This window comes from Mus musculus, chromosome 1 (genome assembly GCF_000001635.26).
Source record: "Mus musculus strain C57BL/6J chromosome 1, GRCm38.p6 C57BL/6J".
In the NCBI taxonomy this organism is placed as follows: domain Eukaryota; kingdom Metazoa; phylum Chordata; class Mammalia; order Rodentia; family Muridae; genus Mus; species Mus musculus.
In genome coordinates this window covers 133,360,662-133,380,687 of record NC_000067.6, presented here as the reverse complement: position 1 = coordinate 133,380,687, position 20,026 = coordinate 133,360,662, and the positions used below count along the sequence as shown (strand labels likewise).

Sequence of the window (20,026 nt, the reverse complement as noted above, 5' to 3'; positions counted from 1 at the left end):
AGGCCTCATCTAGCTGCTGTGCCGTCACCACCCCAAATCCTCTGGCCAACTGGAACCTTATGAGAGAATCCGTGAGAAGCAGGGCAGGGCAGATGGGGAGAGGCAGGGACGGCATGTTCTGGTTCTATCAGGACAGCTAGCCACGAGCTCACCATTTGTATGCCTGGGCACGTCTTTTCCCCCAGGTTCTCCATTAGTATCCGTGACCTTGAAGGCCCCAACGAGGGTGGCCCAGAGGTGTACAGGCTGCTGTGCTTTAAGCAGGGGTGAACTCCAAAAGCACGGCGGAAGGGAGGCCAGGTCTGGCCCAGCTCCTCCACACGCATCCATACTAATCAGATCCCAAGCCACTGTCCTTCCAAGACCGTATTCCAGAAACAAACGTTTTAATGCAGAAAACCATAATCTACAAATGAATCACAGTAGGGGCCTATACCAGACTCCCTTAGGCCTGTAAGGACTGGGAGGTGGGTACCGAGCTGGCAACACCTTCAGTATCTGGCCATGTCCTGGTAACTGTGCTGGCTTCTAGGTGCCTAGGCCCTGCCCCCTTGCCTTCCGCCATTCAGTTCCACATGGGAAGATCTTGGTTAAGTTCAGAATAAAAGGAAGAGAAGTGGAAGAGGATGCTGGCTCTGGTGCCTGCCCTCTGGTACCCAAGGTCATGCTTGCTCCAGGTCTACCATCCTCTTCTCTGCAGGGACCTAGCAGGAGCATGGCAGCAGCACAAGGAGGGGACCAGGAGAAGGGGTGGCTGGATGGCATCCGGCTTGGAGAAGCTGGCAGCCTCAGATGAGGCAGCTGCTGGAGGAGCTGTGGAGCGAGTGCAGCTGGGACCTCTCCCCAGGATGACAAGCCAGAGTTGGCTTCCTGCTGGCTTGGAGCTCAGTACCTCTCACAGGAGGCATACGGCTCAGTTGGAGGCCTGGGGTGGGGGTGGGGCACCAGAGGTAGAAATGAACCCTCCCCTCCCCTACTAGGAAGGGTCAAGGACAAACTGAGGCAGCCCAAGCTCTAGCAGTGCCTGGGCTGGCAACTGTGCTCTCACAGGGGGGCAGTCCAGGCCCCCCCACTATCTGCAGGCACTTCCTCTCCAAGCCTAGCAGGATGAAGGGTTTTCCCCACGCCCAATGCTGGGACTCAGCCCCTCCAAACAGGAAAATGAGGTCTTCATTGGCATCCACTGGGAGCCTTCTCCGTGGGTGCCCGCCTTGCCCCAGGGTGCCCAACTCCAAGGCAGAAAGGCACCCTGGGGAGCAGATCTGGCAGCAAGAGGACATGGAGAAACAGGAGGCTGGTCATTTTGGCATCTCCAAGGCCGACACCTGAGGTTTCACCTTAAAGTACTGGTTGAATCGGATCACCGCATACCTGCCAGGGACAGGCAAGGAAGTGGGTGAGCAGGGCGCCTGACAGCCTACTGAGGACTACTACAAACTCAACCAGGTCTAGCCAAATCAACTCCTTTTTTTTTTTTTTTTTTTTTTTTAAATGTGTAGACAAGGTTTCTCTGTGTAGTCCTGGCTGCCTTTGAACTAACTGCAGACCAGTTTGGCCTTGAACTCAGAGCTGGGCAGCTTTCTATCCTTCACACTGGTTCTCACAGTTTGGCTAGGATGGCACCAGTAGTGTGGGCCCTGATGCTGGGCAGGACAGTTCAGAGCAGTGGTTCTCAACTTTCCTAATGCTATGACACTTTAATATAGTTCCTCATGTTGTGGTGACCCCCAAACCATAAAATTATTTTTTCCTTTTATTCGAGACAGTTTCTCTGTGTAGCCCTGGCTGTCCTCAGAAATCCACCTGCCCCTGCCTCCCAAGTGCTGGGATTAAAGGCATGTGCTACCACTGCCCGGCAAATTATTTTCATTGCTACTTCACTGCAATTTTGCTGTTGTTACGAATCGTAATGTAAATATTTTTGGAGACTGGTTTACCAAAGGGGTCATAGCCCACAGGCTGAGAACTGTTGGTAGAGGTTTAGTGGTGGATAGGAACACCTTCACTAGGTTTGGTGGAGCTCCCCAGGCAGCCCCTGCTGGGGATGGGTCAGCTGCACACTGGAAGGACACTGACGTTCTGTTCTGACTAGCTTTGGTCATGTGGTGGTCAAGGCTCTCCCCTCTCACCGCCCACACACATCTTCCCACACTCCCCATACGCACCTGAGGAAGTCAAAGCTGATGGTAGAATACTGGTTCTGTATGAGTGCCCAGAGTGCCCAGAAGAAATGAGATGCCTGTAAACAGGCCAGAGAGGGTCAGCCCTACCAGGCCACGCCTGTCATAACCCTCAGCGAGAGGGACACAGCCACTGTGGGGATCTTGCAGAGCTAAACACCGGCTGGTGTGGGAAGAAGTGGAGGCTGGACCACTGGACAGGACTTGGGGGCTTACTGCCTACTTGTAAAAGGCAAGCAGAGCAGTTCTACCCAGATCCAGGTAAGCAAAGGGTGGAGTCCACCGGCCTGCCTACCTCCACCCCAGGCTCAAAGAACGAGAAAGCTATGATTCCCAGTTATCTCTCAAAGCTACAACACTATCCCCCTCCCAGGCACGGGGGCGTACCCTTAGGGCTTCTCCCATTCCACCCCAAGCTTTGTCCACACAGTTGCCACAAAGGGTTCCCTCTACTTCCCTTCCCATGGCTTAGAAGGGGCATAGGTGAGCCAGCTAGAAATGGGGTTATTTTCACTTAAAAGTTGAGATTTGTTCTTAGGGTGCAACAAGGGAGGAAGAGGGTTTGGGCTAGTGTGAACCAGGACAGCCAATCGATCACAGAAATGATGGATTTTTCTAAGCTCTGATGAACTGTGAAACCCGGAGCGGCTGGCTTGTCTCCCTGCGTGTTGCTATTCCCCTAGACACACACTGGTGGGCACCTGGCATGAACCATTTTCCTTGGAGAAGTGGCATTTCCACTTGAATGCAGTGCTGGGGGGAGGAGCCTGGAGGCAAGGCTGGTGAGTTATGAGCTAGGTAGTGGTTACAAGAAGGGTCCTATTGCAGCCTAAAATGGTAAGGTTAGCTAGCAGAGAGAACTGTCCATCCAAACAGATTTGCTGAGTGAGAAAGCCGAAGTCTTTCTTGGAATTACTCTAGAGAGGTGAGTGCCCAGGCTAGCTGGCAGGGGCAGCAGGAACCTGCGATGGCTGTTTTCTGACCTTTTCTACGTAGAGTACAGTCCTCAACTGGGGTGCCTCAACGTTTTATGTCATCTTAACACAAACTAGAGTCATTTAGGAAGAGGGAACCTAAATTGAGAAAATACCTCCACCAGATTGGCCTGTAGGCCAGTCTGGAAGACATTTTCAGGACTGATTTGGGAGGGCCCAGTCCACTGTGGGCAGTGCTACTCCCTAGGCTGGAGGCCCTGGGTGGCATGAGAGAGCAGACTGAACAAGCCGTGGGGAGCAAGCCAGTAAACAGCATTCCTCCTAGCCTCTACATCAGTTCCTGCTGCCAGGTTCCCACCTTGACTTCCCTGAATGACGGACTTCAAGCTGTAAGGCAAAATAAACCCTTTCCCACCCAAGTTGCTTTGGTCGTGGTGTATCAACACTGCAGTAGATGCTCTAACTAAGAACAACTGACCCTGGGCTCTGGGTGGGAGGCTATGTTGGGTCCCAGCACTCACCAGAGCGAATTTGTTGACTTGTGCATAAAGCCGCTCCACCTCCCTGGGGGATGCAGCTGTCCCCTTCTGCGCCTCAAGATAATAACGCAGCCACTGCACCTGGGTCTCCCGAGCTGGATACCGGCTGTAATCAACCACATTCACACCTAAGGAGCAGGGGAGACAGAAGTTGCTAGAAAAGCTCCTCTCACGTTTGAGCCCAGGAGTCTCCTCTGTTGAGCTGTGGGCTGGCCTGAGGAGGAGCTGTGTGAGGATAACCTATCGGGTGGAGGGGTCTCCTCTTCCCAGCTGGGTACCATCTACCTATGGCTGAGGAATGAGGCAGGCTGAAGGGTCAAGGGTCAGGTCCTGCCCTGTATGGGGTGGGATCCCAAGGCAGTGCCACCATATGTCATGTCTGCCCTTCTATAAAGTGAAGCTTCACAGGAAGTCTTAGGACTGAGCTACCACTGCTAAATGCCTGCCACTGCTTGTACTGGCATTTCCCAGGGAAGTGTCCCACCTCCATTGCTCCCCACAACCAACAGCCTCGTTTGCATCCTTCCCTGACCTAAGTGTCCTCAAATTGCTTCCCAAGCCTGTGCCCTGCACAGGGGAGGCCAGGAACAGGAATGAGGTCGTTTAAGGCGGGAGCAGAGCCGGGCCACCGTCTCCCTCCGTGGTCTCTCCGTTCCCTTCTACACCTCTTCCCACTTGTTCCTTAGACACAGTTTTTGAGTTCCAAGCCTGTGGGTGGTACATCCCTTTGCACATGAGAATGCCCAGTACACACAGCCAGTTGGAGGCGGGGCTGGATCGGACCTGTATCTTCCTATTGCCCAGAGTGTGTTTGCCAGCTCCTAAAGGTTACAGTCCGCCCACTTCGGAGAAGCTCCAGCTGAACTTTGCTCTGTGCACCGGATCAGGACTCATGCCTCTGCAGGGGCCTCTTGGCAGCTGAGCACGGCCAGGCATATGCCCTTCCCCTCACAGCTCAGCTGAGGCCCATACCCCTCCCTCTGAGTGCCCCAGAGAGCTGGGCACGTGCCTGGTCCCCGAAGGTTCTAAAAGAGATGTGATCCATCAATCAACCTGGGGTGGGTTGGGGTGGTTAGGGGAGTGGCCAAAGGATGGCTTCACAGTTGAGGGAGGCACCTCAGCTTTCCTAAGCCCTAGGCCAGCCATGTCACCCTGACAAGCCCACATGCCAGCCTGCAGATGGCCCTCCAACTGTGTCCAAGGCCATTGAGAAGTTGACTCCATGGTCCTATCAAACTGTTTTTAACAAGTCCTCAAGCTGGAAAACATTGCCCTGGTGCCCTTCCGTGGATTGATCTTAGACTGCCATCTCTTTATGGTATGGTTATGAAGTCCGGGGGAGAGGGCAGAGACCTTTTTTCTCTCTCTGAGATAGGGTCTCTCTCTCTATAGTCCTGGCTGTTCTGGAACTTACTATTTAGACCAGGTTGGCTTCAAGCTCACAAAAGATCTGTCTGCCTCTTTCTGCCTCCAGAGTGCCGGGACTGAAGGCATGCATCACCACCCCCAGCCTTGTGTGTCTTAGCGAAATGGTGTGACATAGGTATGACAGCACCCCCACTTAGAGCCACAGAGGTAGTGACCTCGACCCCACCACTAGTAACAACCAAACGGGGATTTAAACTTAGGAAATCAAGTTGCAGAAACGCTGCTAACTAGCTCTGCCTAGGTTATTTGCTTCAGGATACTGTGAAAACAGCTACTTAGAGATTATTTGGTCACATATCTACATTCCGGGCCTTCATGGGCGATTGAACAAGTTGTGCTTAGCATGAGAGAGTGTTAGCCAAGTTTGTGAGGCTCTGCCTGTCTTGAGAAAGGGGTCTTCCTTCCTTCTTTTTTCTTTCTTTCCTTTTTCTTTTTTCTTTCTTTCTTTCTTTCTTTCTTTCTTTTCTTTCTTTCTTTCTTTCTTTCTTTCTTTCTTTCTTTCTTTCTTTCTTCCTTCCTTCCTTCCTTCCTTTCTTTCTTTCTTTTTTTTTTTTACTGGATATTGAATTCAGATTCCTGTACATCCCAGGCAAGTGCTCTACCACTGAAATATATTCATAACTATCTGTAATTTTAAGATGGGGGTCTCACTAAGTAGACAGGCCTTAAACTGGGCCCCTCCTGCCTCAGCCTTCCAAATAGCTGAGAGTACAGGTCAGTGCTCCTGAGCCCGGTTTGGAAGGGGGTCTTTCTTATCCTGACACATCAGGCTGAGCAGCTCCTGGGAACCCCACATTTCTCTCATTTGTACAAAACTGCCCCCCAGGCTGGCAGAGGTCAGCTCTGGGCAGGGAGTTCCCTTCTGTGAGGTCCGTTGCTCTTTAAAAGCAGGCTGTGCCCAACTCTCATCAAGTCTAGAACCGTGTGTGGTTCTCCCCACAGAGCTGGCACCCCGTCATAAGGAGGGCACTGAGGTCAGAGCAATCCCCCCCTACCTGCAAACTCATTGAAATGGTTGCCAATGTCAAATGCCTGGTAGTTGTACCCTGCATATTCATAGTCAATAAAGCACACGCGGCCTGTGGGGAAGAGGAGAAACGATGAGAACTGGTCCCAGATCTGGAAACGGGGCATGATCAGTCTTCCAGACCTCCACAACACACCCTCTGACCCTCCCTGATATCTATGGCAACCGTTCAGGCTGCTCCCATCTGCCTTCCTGTCCTCCCCATAGCTCCAGCCCTCTCCAGCTCAACTGGGTCCTCAGGTTCCCCATCTAATGGCACCTGTCCACAGCATAGCTAAGAATCAGAAGCAAAGCAAGTATCTCTGCCCACCATGTCTGTGGGTCCTATATCCATGAATTCATCTAACTAGAGACTTGGAAATCTTCAAAATTGGATCCGAGGGACCGAGACCCACACTCCGAGCTTAAGAGCATGGGCTCTCTTGCAGAGGATCTGAAGTTTGATCCCTAGCACCCACACGGTGGCTCACAGGCAATCATAACCTCAGGTCCATGGGACCCAGCATCCTTATCTGTCATCTGTGAGCACCGCATCAATGTGGCACACAGGCATACATGCAGGCAAAATAGTCCTACACGTAAAATACTACTTTAAAAATCCACATGCACTAAACATGTACAGACTTTTGCCCTTTGTCATTCCTAAGACAACATGCCTCAACGACGATTTAGTTCATATTTCTACCGTATTGGGTATGGGAGGTAGCTCTATGGAAGTCACATGTGAATACTATTCATTTTCACTTGTTTTCAGTGGCAAGGGGGCAAGGATCTGGGTCTCAGGCGTGGGAATCAAGGACTCTCACTGTCTAGCTCCACTCTGCAATTTTCTTTTTTTTTTTTTTGGAGACTTGGGCACACATGCATGTTGGCATACTTAGATGTCCCCAACCAATCTGCCTCGTCTAATGAGGGACACCTTTATTTCCAGGGGGCTGCATTCTCAGCAACAGTGAAAGGTGGGTGATCTCCTCTCTCTTCTCTTTCCCACTCCCCACGCCTGCTCAAGCCTCGGAGAAGCTATGATATTCTCAGAAGGCCATAAAATCACCAGGATTCATGGCTTGGGTGTCCTGATGCTAAAGAGCTTCCTAGCTAAGATTTTATGTTCTCTCTTAGAATGTGTTTTTCTAAGTGGGACTTTTCTGTTCTTTTCCTCTTCTTTCTCACAAATTAAGATCAACATAAGGCATACCCGTGTCCTCCATGAAAAACGAAAGTCAAAACCCTTCTCTCCTAGAAATCGGCAGACCAACCAACTGCTTATGTCCTCTGCATCTGAGGGGCGTGAAGGGCTGTACCTTTGTCACTGTCATAGATGATATTCTTGCAGAGTAGATCATTGTGACAGAACACCACAGGGGAATCCAACTGGGACAGGTGTTCCTTCAACCAGGCCAGCTCCTGTTCCAACACCTCCACTTTGGGGACATCTGCAGAAAGGCTGGACAATGGAGGAAAAGGTTGCACATTGCGGAGTGCTCAAAAAGGCAAGCCTTAAACTAGCCAGACCATTCCTTTACGATCAGTGGAGACCTCAGACAAAAGGCCAGCCCAGCAAAGCCCCCGCTTTTGTCACACATAAGTGTGTCCTGTCCTTCTGGTTCCCATGGTTACATTGAGGAGCAGATTAAAACCTGGTCATAAAAGTAGCAGGCAGGAGATGAGAGTTACTGACTAAATGGCACCCCTGCTACATTGTGAAAGGGGAAGGGTGAGGAAGGGGGACCCAGGAAAAGATAGGAGAGGTGACATCAAATGTCAAGAGGCCATGGAGGCTCCATAGGGAGTGGGGCCCATGGGAATAATGGTGAGAAGGGGAACAGAAGTGGCCAAGGGTGCTGGAAACCCCACAAGAGAGGTTGTGTCCCTGTAAGACGAGACTCATCAATAACAGAACCCCCGGATGGACTGGAGAAATGGCAGAGAGGTGGTGCCCTGGTGCGGCCCCTTAGACACAGCAGCTGACGATATCATAGATTGGGGTCTAAGCAGTCATCTCACAGACCTGAAAGAAGGCAAGCTATACACAGTGCACTGTCAGAAAAGCAAAAGCACCCTCGCCCCTCCCCCAATACACCCGGTGTGAGAGACCTGTTTGGCCACTCCCAGCAACTAAATCCTATCAGCTTGGGTTATGAGTGCTTCCTGTCCCAAGCTCCTGCTAGACCAGATTAAAGGCTGAGCAAAAATGCACGAGGCTACATCCATCCACCCCCATGTCACGCCAAAGTAGCGCTGTCTGCCAAGCACGCCAGGGAATGATTTGTCATAGGTCAATGCAGATGCTGGGCGAGGGCACACTGTACTCAGGGGCTCTGAGCTTTGGCCTTTCGGACACACAGGTCTGTGTACACTGAAAAAGCCAAACAGCCGAGTCTTTCCAAAGTCAGAGCTATCCATGGGAGAGGGGTGCTGGGCCTGGGATAGCAGGGGAAGACAATAATGAGATGGGCCCTAATTCATCTCTCCACTGGACAGAACTGAGATGTCCCCGTGTCCCCTGTAGAAGAGGGAAGCCAAAGCCAGTGGGGTCTTAGGTCTTTTATTTGGCACCACTGGGAAACAAAGGCTCCAGAAAGAAAAGAAGCACCATCCAGATTCTCCGTAGCCTTGGGCACACCCGGACCCAACACCACAGCCCACCTGGGTTCCCAGCCTCCCATGGGTCCTCACCACAGGGTTGTGTACCCTGATCTGTTCCTTCAGTCTCTGAGAAAGCAGACACAGACAGAGGGAAGGCCAAGCTCTACCCTCAGCCGTAGCCCTCCTTGAACAGCTACTTTAAGACTGCTTACTCTGGGGCTAACTCAAGACAAGGGCTGAGGAGACTTTCTTTGGTTTGCCCAGGTCTCAGTCTGAAAATCAGTCTGTGACATTCGGATGCCTGCTCCCAGTCTCTGCCCTCAGTCTGACCCTACCCTGGCCACACCAAGGCCACTGTGATATTTGTTGTGAGAACAATCCAAGCCTTTCTCCAGGGGCCCCTTTGATTGCATGGTGTCCCTCCCAGAACACGTAGACCTCTGCCAGCTTTGCTGTCTAAACAGCACCAAGCTCCCTCACCTCTGATGGCAGCGGGGTAGCCATCACGGCCACCCAGAAACGGCAGAAGGGATGAGGGGCTGGGATCCCTGGAAGACCTGGACCTCCTGCCTGAGGAGGGACAGCTGCTTGCTTGGCCATCTCCAACCAGTTCCCACTGGAGAGGCAAAAGTTTGTTCTCCTCTAAGGGACCAATTCTCTACTGCGTCAGTCTCCTAGCTCTCTGCCTTTGCCCTCCCGTCGGCCCATCCATCAGTAACCCCCCACCTTGTGTCCCTAAGGTAGTTACCAGCTCCCAATGCCCACCCAGGGCCAAATGACCACTATTGCCACCAATCATTTTCTGCACCCTCTGACATAGTCTGTCTTCTATTCCCATCCATCCATCAAGCTGTCCCAAGTGACGTTGCCCATATGTGTTCCATGTTTCGAGGGGACCACCTACATGCAGTCCTGGGTCCAATAAGAGCCTTCCCCAACCTGGACTGGCCAAGCACATTCAGCAAGCACTCTATGGAGGATCTTGCTCTCCTAGCTTGGAGCTCCTGGTCCTAGAACCTGCCCCGCAGCTGATCTCCCTACCTCAAACACACAGCCAGTTCCTTCAGCAGAGATGTCCTTATGCCCAAAAGATCCCTTCCTAAACCATAGTTCTGACTCAGATACCTTCCTAGTTGTGGTAATAGCATGGGGCACTCACTTGTAATCCTAGCATTTGGGAGACCAGGGCAGTCGGATCGTGAGTTTAAGACAGGTTAGCCTGGGCTACATGAGTTTGAGGCCAGTGTGGGCTACATGCAATAGACTCTGTCTCTAACAAACAAAAACCTAACACACCTTCCTGGTTTCCTGAGGCTTGTTCCCTTCCGCCCTGGCTCTTCAGCCTGCTACCCAAGCCACCTTCCCTCAAGCTCCTGATTCCCCCTGAAGCAGCCTCCTGACCATCTGTTCCAGCCACATCCACCTACTTGGCAGCCTCGGGGAGATCTGTCTTCTGAGCCAGAGCAGCCCCTCTCATCTTGCCCTGCTGCCTCTGCCAAGGTGACTTTTGCTGCCCCTTCCTATCCCTGCTTATGTATGACACACCCTGCTGTCTTTTGTGCCTAGTACAGACATGTTCTGTTTACACAGTCAGCTTCTAAACTCCTCACGGGCAGGGCCTGTGTCACAATCGCCTTCAGTTTTCTACCATTTTAATCCCAGTTAATCAATGTTTGTGAAATGAAGGACTGAGTAAGGCAGGGCCTGACGAATGAATGAATGAATGAATGAATGAATGAATGAATGAGGAAGTTGGTCAGCTCTTCATGAAGGGCCTCTCTCTTCCTGATAAGGTTAGTCACCAAAGCATCACAGGACAGCAGTCAAGGGAACCTGTAATGTCCAAGCATGTCTGAGTGCCAGCCCCACACCTAGTGACTAGCAAGTCCTGTCTTCATCTGTCAAATAATGGCACTGGCTGGAGGGACATACTACACTCTAGTTTTCAGAGACACAGAAGTCCTTGTCCCAGGATGTGAACATGGTCAGACAGAGGGCCTGCTAGTGCCATGCAGGGCATTCAGAGAACAATCACTGGGTGTATAAAGTCATGGGTGTGTGCAAAAGACACACAATGGGGTCAGAGTTCCTGATGGCTGTCTCAGAGGAGGGAAAGAGAGTCCTTTCTCTCAGACCTCCTTCTTACCACTCCACTCCTTTGACACTTCAGCAGAAGTGGCATTCAAATTAACGGTATATTTCAAAAACTGCCAGGAGAGGACTTTGAGTGTCCAGCACAAAGAAGTGACAATCACTTGAAGACACGTGTCATCCTGATCTTATCATTGTATGTATAATTAAGGACAATGTCAATCAAGGACATTCATTCAAATACATTTTAAAAGGTGATGCTTACTAGGTATGATAACATAGTATATAATCCCAGCTCTTAGGAGACAGAGGCAGGCAGATCTCTGTTAGTTCAATGCTAGCTTGGTCTACATAGCGAGTTCCAGGCCAGAGGGGCCTATACTGTCTCAAAAAGCGGGAATTAAAGGGGGGAGTTGGGAGACCCTGTTTTGCTTGGATGGGAGAGAAACCTTTGTCCCTAGAAAGAGCACTTCAAGAAGTGGTGGGTGTGATTTCAGACACAATAGGGGACATGGTTTCCAAAGCTACACAGGCACAAGAGGAGTCCAGGCACTCAGGAGACCTTGACATCCCCAAGGGCTTGGTGTTTTCTCCTTAGGATCCCACTGAGCTCAGGACCTCAGGTTCCCAGAGACTCCACCCTCCCATGGTTCCCAAGACAGAAGTCCTGATGTGCGAGCCTAAAGCCTTACATTGACAGCCTGACAGGGGAGCAAAGCTTTCTCAAGCAACACTAGTCTTGTCTAAGAAAAAGAAAAAAAAAGGGAGTTGTCCTAATCCTACTGCCTGACACAGGCAGAAAAGTCAAAGAGAAATAGGTGCTAGTATGCAAACCTGCTGATCCCTGTTGCTGAGATGCAGCCAATGGCCTCCCTCTGCAGGGCCTGTGGCTCAGGAGAGAAGCTGCTCGGGAGAAAGTCCTCCTCACAGGCAACTGCATCTCTGGGCCTCCTCTAAGAGTGGGCGGGAGCCAAGCGTAGGGGGCAGGCAGAGGCAGTGACAGCCTTGAGCCCTCTCAGATCTCTATACCTGGGACTGATCTCATCCTTGACCAGCGTGAAATAACGATGCATCTTATGCCAGAGCGTGGGCTTAGGCAGGCTGCCATTGGCGTGGATGGTGTGAATCTTAGCCATTTCTAAGGCGATCAACCTACGACAGAAAAGGGAGGAACAGAGAGTCAGTACAGGGCTTGTCCTCCGGCTCCACCCCTCCTGACCAGAAAAGGTCTGGAAGGTTCTTCTGGGCACTAGCCAGAAGGCCACAGATGGGGTCATTACAGGTCCCAGGAGCCCTTGGTCTCCCAAAGACTGTTTCAGCAGAAGGAAGAAAAAAAAATGCAGTAAGACCTTTAGCCATTGCTGCTTTTGTAGTCCCAGAGGTCGGCCAGAGAAAATCAGAGGACCATTTGCCCCAGGCCAGTAGCTTGGCTCTTCTCAGTCTTCCTATAGCAGCCCCCCTCTCCCTCCCTGAACACAGGGGTAACCAGGCATAAGGGTAGGAGCCTTCCTCCTCCACCCCTGGACTTTGCCACCTCCTCCCAGGAGAGGTGGCAGTGGGTCCTGTTCTATAAAGAGCTCTGTGGGTGTTGATGCTAGGGAAAGAGGAAATAGCAGTATCAGTCTGGCCACAGTGGGGAGGCTGGCCCAGGGCAGCCCTTCTGACATCACTGGGAGGTGATGATGGTGGACGGGCACCAAGGACGCAAAACAAACCAGCCTTCTATTTTCCAGTTCTCCTACAGACATTATCCAAGGCCCTGGAGGAGGAGTGGGTAGCAGGGAGGAGCGAGCAGGGATGAGCAGAGGGCTGGCTACTGAGGGAAGGACCTTGATAAGAACCGAGCGCCAAGGCCACTGCGGAGGTCTGCAAGGAGGGAGGGTGGGGTCCCAGCTGGTCTCTGCGGGGCCCTCCCTTCTGCAGTCCAGCCCTAACTGCCTGCCAACCCTCCAGCTTCTAAGCTTCTGAGCTTCCCTTGCCTCTGCCTGTTGCTGGAATAATAATCCCTGGGAAGAACAACAAAGGCGCTGCTTGTTTGAAACCTTGTTACAGAGCTGTCCTGAGGACACCTCCCCCCCTTGCCAGGCCTGGGAGGGGACTAGCCTACAAATAGCAGGACGGGGGCAAGTTCAAGCTCCTCCCCAAGCCTCCCACTTCCTGGAGGGTGGAGGACTGACCCCCGGCTGAGTAGGTGCACGGGAGGTCAGAGGTCTTGGAGAAGGTGAGAGCCCACTTAAGGTCTGTGAAAAGCTGAAACAGACCTGAGGCCCTGCCCCTAGTCTTTCTTCTGCAGGAAGGGTCTGAACCGAGCAGTTCCTTGAATGTCAATAGAGCTTGTAGTGTGAAGAGCAACGGAAGTCACTTCAGTACTCAGCATTTTCAAGCTGCAGAACCTCAGCACACCAGGCTGGAGTGGGCTCAAGGGATAGGGAGGGTGGGGGTGGGGGTGGGCGTTCCTGCAGATACCCTGTCACCATGACAGGATGGGAAAAGCTCCATCCTGGGAAAGCCACCAAGGAAAGGCCTACCTCCCACACTCACCCCAATTTCTGGCTCTCCCCCAGACACCAACTTCTTATTATGGCACCTAAATCCCCCTTCAATTTTCCTGACAGTGGTAATTGTTTCCAGAAAGAGAGTGAGTGATGGCCTGAGGTTCAGTGAGACGGAGAGAGACTTAGGAGTGGTGAGGATCTGCCAATATTTGAGATTATTTACGCAAGACTAAAGGAGGAGCCATGGGGGCGGGAGGGGGGGACAGCAGGGCAGGGTCCCCCGTACTCTGCTTTGACCTCATTTCTCCAGGTTGGTATGCTCAGATCGAACTCCAGTGACCCCTGCATAGGTGGGCACGCCCTTCACACCCTCTACCGGACACACAGCTGTAACACAGAACTCAAATACACTGTCCTGGGGCCCCAGCAGTCTCTGAGGCAGCACAGAAGGCTGGCGGGCCAGCCACATATGCAAAGAGAGCCAAATGGACTTATGTGGGTTGACTGGTGGGCAGCACAGAAGAGGCTAAGCCTACCCATAGGTGGGCATTACTGCCCTCAGTATGCCAGAAAAGTCTCCTTCCTCTTGGGTTGGGCACAGCATATGCCAAGCAAAGCCCCTAGACAGACCCTGCACTGCTGGCTCCAACATCGGGAGTAACCCTCGAGCCTCACGATGATAGTCTGGTGGTCTTTATCCATATCTTTCATGACTCTGAGGGGTGGGGGAAGAAGAGGATATTGCTTGACCCCCACCCTACCTCAGTCGGAGCATTGAGAGTGGTATGCTCTCTGCTCTAGAGTAGTATCCACAGGGCTTGAAGGTTAAACACAGTTCCTAGGTGCTACATATCCAGGGACTGGGACTAGGACCTAGTCCTTGTGGGCCTTCTGCATGAAGGCCTCAGCAGTACTCCAAATCTGGATGTTCACTGTCAGGGAACCCAAAGGGCCCTCAGCTATGGGGGAGGAGAGGCTAGTCCAGCCTGCTAAAGTTGAGTTCGTTCATCCTGCATAGGCTCGTTGGTCTTCACACTTTTCTGTCTTTGCAAAAGATGGGAGGAAAGCTGGTCAAGGTGTCATACACCTTTAATCCCAGCATTTGGGAGGCAGAGGCAAGTGGGTCTCTTAGAGTTTAAAGCCAACCTGGTCTACATATCAAATTCCGGGACAGCCATTGCTACATTGGAAGGCTCTGACTCCAATAAACATAAAATAAATAAAAAAGAAAGACAGGCAGGGTAGAAAGCCTGTGTGCCTTCAGAATTTGGCTCAGACGTCATTCCCGGGGCTTCTGAACATTTCCACGGCAGACAAGTGGACAGAGGTTTGAGAAATGGGGTGGGGTGGGGTGCGGTAACAACCTGGTCTCTGCTGTGTTCCCCTGGAACTCAACCCTCTAGTGGATACCCCTGTAAGCCTATAGAATGGTGTAGCCTCTGAGTAGCATATATTAACAAATATTTTCAATGCAATGGCGGGCCTTATGACTCTCTTCATTGTTCACAGCCAAGACCATCAAAACCACAGCCTCTGAGAAAATGATGTATAATGCCCTGTTCCCTCCTCACCTGAAGAGCTGGGGCTCTCGGATGTGTTCAGGTCCCAGGGCCACACCCTGCACATACTCGTAGCACAGCCCGTTCTGAAAGGTACAGTAGAGTTTGGGGGCGCAGCCGTGTGCTCGCAGCAGTTGGAAGTTTCTGACCTCATTCTCCCGGTCCACCAGCAACTCCGTGCGCTCCCCATACACCCGGACCAACACGCAGTCCCGCATGTCCTCCTCCACATAGCAGGCCAATAGCTTGTTGGTGATGCCGTCTTTGAAGCGCTAGCATGGGGAGAGGACAGCCATGGGTGGGAGGGTGCGGCATGGTCCTCCGCTCTCTTCCCAGAGCTTCAGTCAAAACAGAATTCGTTCACTGGAATGCTGAACATAACCCCACGCCAGCTAGTACTAAACTGTGCCTTGGAATAAAGGGACACTCATGGTGGTGGATGGGAAGGAGCAGCCACACTGAGTCCAGGCACACTCACTCAGCCTAGCTGCGCGTCCAGGCCATGCTATCTAGCACAGTGGCCACGTCTGCACTAGGCGCTGGAGAGAGGCCCTCCCCTCCTTTCTCCATCCTGGCCCTGAAAGAACCCCACTGCAGGCAAGAATGTAGCCAGGGAGGGCTAGAAATTGCCCAGACAGACACCCTGATCAGCTGCCTCTCATTAAGGCAGGCAAGGGCTCTCAGAGCTGTATCTCCTGCTCTATCCAGTGGCAGAGAGACAAGGAGGGTACTGAAGTTGGCACTCTTCCCAGGGCTTTGGTGGCCAGAGGTCCTTGAATCTCTGAATTCCACACCAGGAGGAACAGGAGACAATATGAGTGGGAGCCCAGACTCTCTGGGCAGGGTGATAAGGAGGGAGGAACCCTGAACTAAAGGTTTATGGGCGCTATGGGGCAGAGCTGGATGGGACTTCAGGGGACCCACCCCTTCTAGGTGAGACGACAGGCCTAGTGGGGGTCCAGATTAGCATCTGGTATGCAGTGCTGGGTTTAATCTCAAATATGGCTTGATGCCTTCACTGTCTGTTCCTGACCAGGTCTTCTGAAAATGTTACCACATTCAGCCCAGATTCTCCTTAGAGCTGCCCCTTCCATACTCAGAAGGCCAATGACATGGGGCCCGAACCCTCCAAAGCAGGCTGTCAGGGGTGTAGGGCTGGGTAGGTTTTTAAGAGAATGCAGGACAGCGAGGGAGGGAGTAAGCTAGGGGCTCGCAGTGGGCAGTTCTGCCCACAGGTGTGTGTGTGGGACAAAGTATTCAGCTGAGGTGGGAAGAAAATGGAGTGGGGGTCAAAAGGGGCGTTGCTCAGAGCTAGCCTGAGGCCACGTGAAGAAGGTCTCAGGGCTTAGCTGGAATTCTGAATTGCACAGGGCTGGCTCCTGGGGCCACAAGGAATGCTCAGATCCCCGAGGCTTGGATCTCAAGTTAGGGCGAAGGAACAGCATGGGTGTAGGGGGAGGTTTCCTTAAAAGTTCGTGCTTCCTCGGGTTGTCAGAGTGGCTGGGTAGCACTTCTGAGCAACTAGGGGACAAGCACGCAGCGACAGGGGGTGGGGCTGCACGCGCAGCACGCTGACAGTGGGCAGGTGGACCTCCGGCGGCAGGAGCAGGCGAATGGGGAGGGTCCAGGGAAGCGTGAGCCCAGCTTTGCATAGGGATCAAAGAGAAATGGAGAGTTACACACATATTCAAACCACGGTCCAAAACATCTCCTGCGCAACAGCCGCAAAACCCTGGAACCCGCACTTGGAGGATGCACTGACGGGCGTCCACGCAGCCCCTCTGCAGCCCGGCAGCGCCCCATCCCCGGCCTCACGCCCTCTCGGCTACCTTGGTCCGAACTTGTTCGGGCTTCCAGTGCGGCCGCAGCTCCCGAATGAGGCGCAGGGCACCGGGGAGGATGTCGTCCTGTTCCACCGTGACGCTGAAGCATGGGACGGCGGCCCTCGGGGGCCCTGGAGGCTCCCAGCAGCCGGCGCTGGCCACCGCCTTCTCCTCCATGCTCCATGAGCACTGCGGGCAAGGCTCCTGCCTCCGCAGGTAAAAGGGCGAGCACGGCACTGGAGCTGAAGGGGGCACAGCCATTCCCAGCAGCCCCACCCCCTCGGAGCCGCCGCGCCCGCGTTAGCCCCTACGGGGGGGCCCTGAGAGAGAGTGGGAGTGGTCGAGGAGGGGCCAGGGGAAGTCCATGACTCATGAGCGAGCTGCCTGTTCCAATCTCCGGCGATGCAACCGAGCAACACAGCTGGCCGGGAATCGCCAAGGTCCGCCGCGACAGTGACATCATGGGTCGCAGTAACGCCCCTTGCCCGCCCCGCCCCCGCCTCCGGGCGAGTGCAGCCCGCCATCTCCCGTTGCTGGCTCCACCGCTACCTGGAGCTCTGGGTGGGGGATGCCCCGCCTTAATGACGCAAAGGGCGGAGCCTCCCCAGGCCCCGCCCCAGATCCCTGCTCCAGTATCCTAGTACTGGTTGACCAGTTTCCCACTGGAGCCCACAGCTAAAGAGCTCTTTTCCGGGTAGTCTAGGGTAAGGGGCTGGGGCTAAGGAGGGAAGAGCTTGTCTTTGTCCCAACCTCATCCTGGAACGTGGAGATCGGATGCTCCTATAGTGTGGGCTTCGGCTTGCCATTAAATCTCTTGGGAAAGGTTGGGCTGCGTTTCTAAGGCCTTCTAGGCATCATTCAGCACCACACACACACACACACACACACACACACACCTTCGATGGAGAACAGCATGGTGATGGTTCAGGGTGAGTGTCCCATAGGCAGACTGGACTCTGATAGAATGTTCCAGGGTACTTTTATGAGTGTACAAGCACATTGTAAGCCAGGACTTTGAGCAAGACTGAGTTTGGCTCACTAAATAATCCTTAAGCCTTCCTCCCTGTCCTGCAAGGCTGACTGGGCATAGATAGTGGTCGCACAGGTGCCCGGAGCTCAGTGTTTTGTTGAGCAAAGAGGTGATCAAAGGCCATAGTACAACCTAGGGATCTATGTGTATGTAGCATGACAAGGGGAAGGGATAAGTCCCCTGGCAGACTTACTGTACAGAGAAGACACATGGAAAGAGGCCAGGCCAGCCCTTGGAAAGCCCGTCCCTTAGTCATATATTCCCCTGGTCACTTCCAGAGTGAGACCAGTTAGCTGCCAGCTCTCTAGCATAGAGAGACCTGGGCTTGCCTTGGGACCTCATTTCTTATCACCTCATACTGCCCTACTTGAAAAATGCCTACAAAATAGATGTGTTTCTGTGTCCCCAAGGTTGTCCCTCCGACCTACTCAGGAACATCTCCACCACGAGGCCTTTTGGTTCTTGCTGCTTTGCACCCAGGTCTTCTGGTCCAGTTTCTGTGCTGGTGCCTCTTGCAGGGGCCACTAGCCTCACGTGGCTACTCAGCCCTTGAAATGTGGCCAGTGTGACATTTTGTGTAACTTTAATCTTTATACGCATACAAACAACAGCATGCAGCCACTGTACTGGACATTGTAGCAGATGGTAGGGAGGGACCACCTACTTGAGGTCATGATGTCCCAGGATGCCAGAACTGGAAAGGACATTGCCTCCAGCTCTTTCTTTTGCAATAGGCAAAGCAAACCTTGCGGCACAAGGGAACACAATCAGTGGGAGTCCAGACTCGCTTTCTCAGCTCTGTGCCAGCACCCTGAAAGCAGCTCCCGCTATACAAATATCACCTCAGAGAAGCCCTGGGTCCTTAACCTTAGGAGAGTGAAATCCTACAGATACCAAGCGCTTGGTTGGGACACTCAGTACCTTGCTTTTGGGGGAGGAGGGGTCAAAGAGGGATGAGGGAATACAGGTTGATGCCTGCTTTCTTATCCCCTAAGCTATACACTCTTCATGGGCAGTCTGAGGGGTGAGTGGAAAAAGAGTCCTCTACCAGCCCATTGTGGGTGGTGCCTCCCCTGGGCTGGTGGTCCTGGGTTCTGTAAGAAAGCAGGCTGAACAAAACCTGTGGAGCTTAGGCCTGGAGGTGGAAGACAGCCCGTGTGTGCACCTGACCCAAAGCAAGGTGTTTGGAGCTCTGTCCCTGTGCCAGCACTGCGCATGTGGGACTGAGGTGAGAGCCCCGCCCCCAGGGGCTGTGTCATTTGGGTTGGATTCTCTCGGATAGTTTTTCAGGTTCCTTCTCCGCTTGATTCTTCACCGAGTGATCTTGGGCAAATTAGCCTTTTTATGTGTTTTTCTATGTGTGTGAGGTAGGATTATTGGATGTCTGACATTCCATGTTCTTGCACAGTGACGACTTAGATTGCCTCTGTAGATGGTCACATGGGGCAGGGGCACGGAGTGTGCAGAGCATGCTGACAGAGGTTTTCCAGGGAATTCCATATAGGGTTGGGTTGTTCAGCAGCACGGGGCCTGGGATGAAACACCACGATCAAACACCTTGGGGAGGAAAGGGTCTATTTGACTTATACTTCCACACCACAGTTCATCATCAAAGGAAGTCAAGACAGGAACTCAAGCAGTAGGACAGGAACCTGTAGGCAGGAGCTAATGTAGAGGCCGTGGAGGGGTGCTGCTTACTGGCTTGCTCCTTGTGGCTTGTTCAGCCTGCTTTCTTACAGAACCTGGTCCGTCACCACGCACAATTGGCTTATCAATCATTAATTAGGGAAATGGTCTCTAGGCTTGACTGCAGCTCCATCTTCTGGAGGCATTTTCATACCTGAGGTGCCCTCCTCTCAGATGACTTTAGTTTGTGTCGCGTTGACATTAAACTAGTGAATATACTCACCTGCCATAGCCCTAAGGCTTTTCCCCCAGAGTGGTACGAAAAAAATTTATGTGAATCTGGTTGACAGTAGACAGAAGCTACCAACCTTACACACAGAAACATTTGTGTGTGGAGGCGGTGTCTATTTTGTCACATTCTTCCTCTAATCTATTTCTCACTGTCTCTCTGTCCATCTCTGTCTCTTTGTCTGAATGTCCATCTGTGTGTTTTTTGTCTCTCTCTCTCTCTCTCTCTCTCTCTCTCTCTCTCTCTCTGTGTGTGTGTGTGTGTGTGTGTGTGTGTGTGTAGGCTAAAGGACAACTTCAATGGTCATTCCTATGGTATCAAACTCCAGGGATCTGCTTGTCTCTACATGTCTCAACATCCTGGATTGAAACACTCGCCATCTGGCTTTTTTTTTAATTAATTAATTAATTAATTAATT

At 52.5% G+C, this 20,026-nt stretch overlaps 1 protein-coding gene across 2 annotated transcripts; it reads right to left on the bottom strand.

Moving 5' to 3' along the window:
• Nucleotides 1-369: 369 nt before the first annotated feature.
• On the bottom strand, nucleotides 370-17,225 carry Etnk2 (ethanolamine kinase 2). 2 transcript variants are annotated; one of them, NM_175443.5, is made up of 8 exons: nucleotides 16,670-17,116; nucleotides 14,853-15,112; nucleotides 11,816-11,938; nucleotides 7,411-7,553; nucleotides 6,078-6,161; nucleotides 3,637-3,782; nucleotides 2,166-2,239; nucleotides 370-1,371 (listed from the first exon to the last, which is right to left on the bottom strand). In NM_175443.5, the coding sequence occupies exons 1-8, from the start codon at nucleotides 16,922-16,924 to the stop codon at nucleotides 1,299-1,301; spliced, it is 1,158 nt and encodes a 385-aa protein (NP_780652.2). In that variant the 5' UTR covers nucleotides 16,925-17,116; the 3' UTR covers nucleotides 370-1,298. The 2 variants fall into 2 exon arrangements, with proteins under 2 accessions (NP_780652.2, XP_006529427.1); XM_006529364.3 differs by lacking the exon at nucleotides 6,078-6,161 and having other exon boundaries at nucleotides 16,670-17,225.
• Between the last annotated feature and the right edge of the window lie 2,801 nt (nucleotides 17,226-20,026).

Excerpts from the sequence above, each read along its gene's own strand:
- Etnk2 (NM_175443.5), bottom strand. The coding sequence starts at position 16,924 with ATGGCTGTGCCCCCTTCAGCTCCAGTGCCGTGCTCGCCCTTTTACCTG. Across the intron at positions 15,113-16,669 it reads CCGAACAAGTTCGGACCAAG|CGCTTCAAAGACGGCATCAC; the intron begins GTAGCCGAGAGG and ends TCCCCATGCTAG. Across the intron at positions 3,783-6,077 it reads CCATTTCAATGAGTTTGCAG|GTGTGAATGTGGTTGATTAC; the intron begins GTAGGGGGGGAT and ends CCTGCTCCTTAG.